This window comes from Schistosoma mansoni, chromosome 1 (genome assembly GCF_000237925.1).
Source record: "Schistosoma mansoni strain Puerto Rico chromosome 1, complete genome".
NCBI lineage: Eukaryota > Metazoa > Platyhelminthes > Trematoda > Strigeidida > Schistosomatidae > Schistosoma > Schistosoma mansoni.
This window is the reverse complement of record NC_031495.1, coordinates 54,271,252-54,272,735: the sequence shown is the minus strand read 5'-3', so window position 1 is coordinate 54,272,735 and position 1,484 is coordinate 54,271,252. Positions and strand designations below refer to the sequence as shown.

The 1,484-nt window shown below is 40.2% G+C and overlaps 1 protein-coding gene across 1 annotated transcript in view; it reads right to left on the bottom strand.

Moving 5' to 3' along the window:
- Positions 1-1,431: 1,431 nt before the first annotated feature.
- The window catches only part of Smp_009580 (putative ubiquitin (ribosomal protein L40)), a gene marked incomplete at its 3' end in the record, with an annotated part of 782 nt that continues 729 nt past the window's right edge, over positions 1,432-1,484 (bottom strand). Inside the window, 1 exon segment of the mRNA XM_018794870.1 lies at positions 1,432-1,484. This exon segment is cut by the window's right edge and continues 211 nt beyond it. Coding sequence (XP_018649239.1) covers positions 1,432-1,484 — 53 coding nt within the window.

The window sequence follows — 1,484 nt, the reverse complement described above, 5'->3', positions numbered from 1 at the left end:
TCCAAATTTATTTCACTGGATTTTACTCCTTGAATAACATCTTCAAACCCTAATCTTTCGGATTACCGCTTATACTCTTACTACTTCTACCACTATGGGATTTGAATCGACAACTTCATCTCTGTTTTAATATGTTATGGCAACTTGAACTGATGTACGTACGTACGAAGTTCTACGTTGTAACTGACTGACCTATACGTTAAAGGACGACCAATAGGCATTACCAATCAAACTATTGAATAAACTAACAGCAAGGTAGTCAAATGCGGAATAACCAGACACCCGCTTTACTTTCAGGTTATCGGACTGTCGCAGAACGACTGTTGATACTAGGTTTGGGTGATGTTAAGCCCCTACTTGTAAAAGCTAAGACGACACTGACAAGTTAGGTGCAGCGGCCTACTGCACACAACGACATGCCATGCAGGACTACGTTGTCACATTAATATTTGCTGAGGTTGGAAAATTTTGACAGGGCAAAGAGACAAACGACGCTGTCTCAATCATGAAGAGCTCCAAGTGTTTCTAGAAACAAACAAGCTAGTTCAGCCATGCCGCAGTTTATTGAGATATTTTGTTGAAAACTTGTGTTCACTAAAGAAAGTCAGTAAAGATAAATGCTTAACCTATAGGTCAAAAGTCTGGCCGATTATGATTGAAAAGATGAGCTCACACAGTCCTCAGTGCGCCTAGCCTCCTGCCAACTTACGTTGCGCTTGGTAGATATTGGTTCGATATTTGTCCAACATCCATACCCAATTTGCACGGTAAGACGGAATTGGTATTGATAGAAAGAAATAAGTGTCGCAGATAGAACTTGCGAAAGTATAAACTGATCAATAAGGCTTCGTCATAGAACCAAAGAGAAGATGGCATAAACGCACCAAAGGTATTGCGAACTACTTCTGGTTGTCACCCAGTCTCTAACCACTAGTAACGACGATTACGCGGACTCCAAACAGGTAGTATGGACTCACCCACATAGGTCATCTGAACAGTCGTGAAGGGAGTACACATGTATCTGATGAATCTAGAGCATAAACTTCTTTTTTCCGCAAGACCGGCTACAAACATTAACTACGAGTTGACAGGACGGCAAATGCGTTTCAGCAAGAGTCCGAGCAGGCTATCCACTAACCACATAACGTACAACAAACCTCAAACTTAACAATGCAGCCCAAAGCTGAGACCATAGCGACGCATACCACACACAAGAGCAAGGACGCAAATATGAATAAAACATGACATCCTAGTAAAAAAACACCGAAACCTAAGTGCTAACAATTTTCGGAAAATTGGCATAACATATCCCCATGAGCCTAATTGCAGATTACGATAGAATTTCAATCTAATAGGAAGCACAGTTACACTAAGATACGCTACAAATTAGGAAGAAAACATTTTAATAAGTTAAATTAAACGTTTATTAAGTTAAATGAACAAAATTAAAGTTAACCTCCACGAAGACGCAACACCAAGTGAAG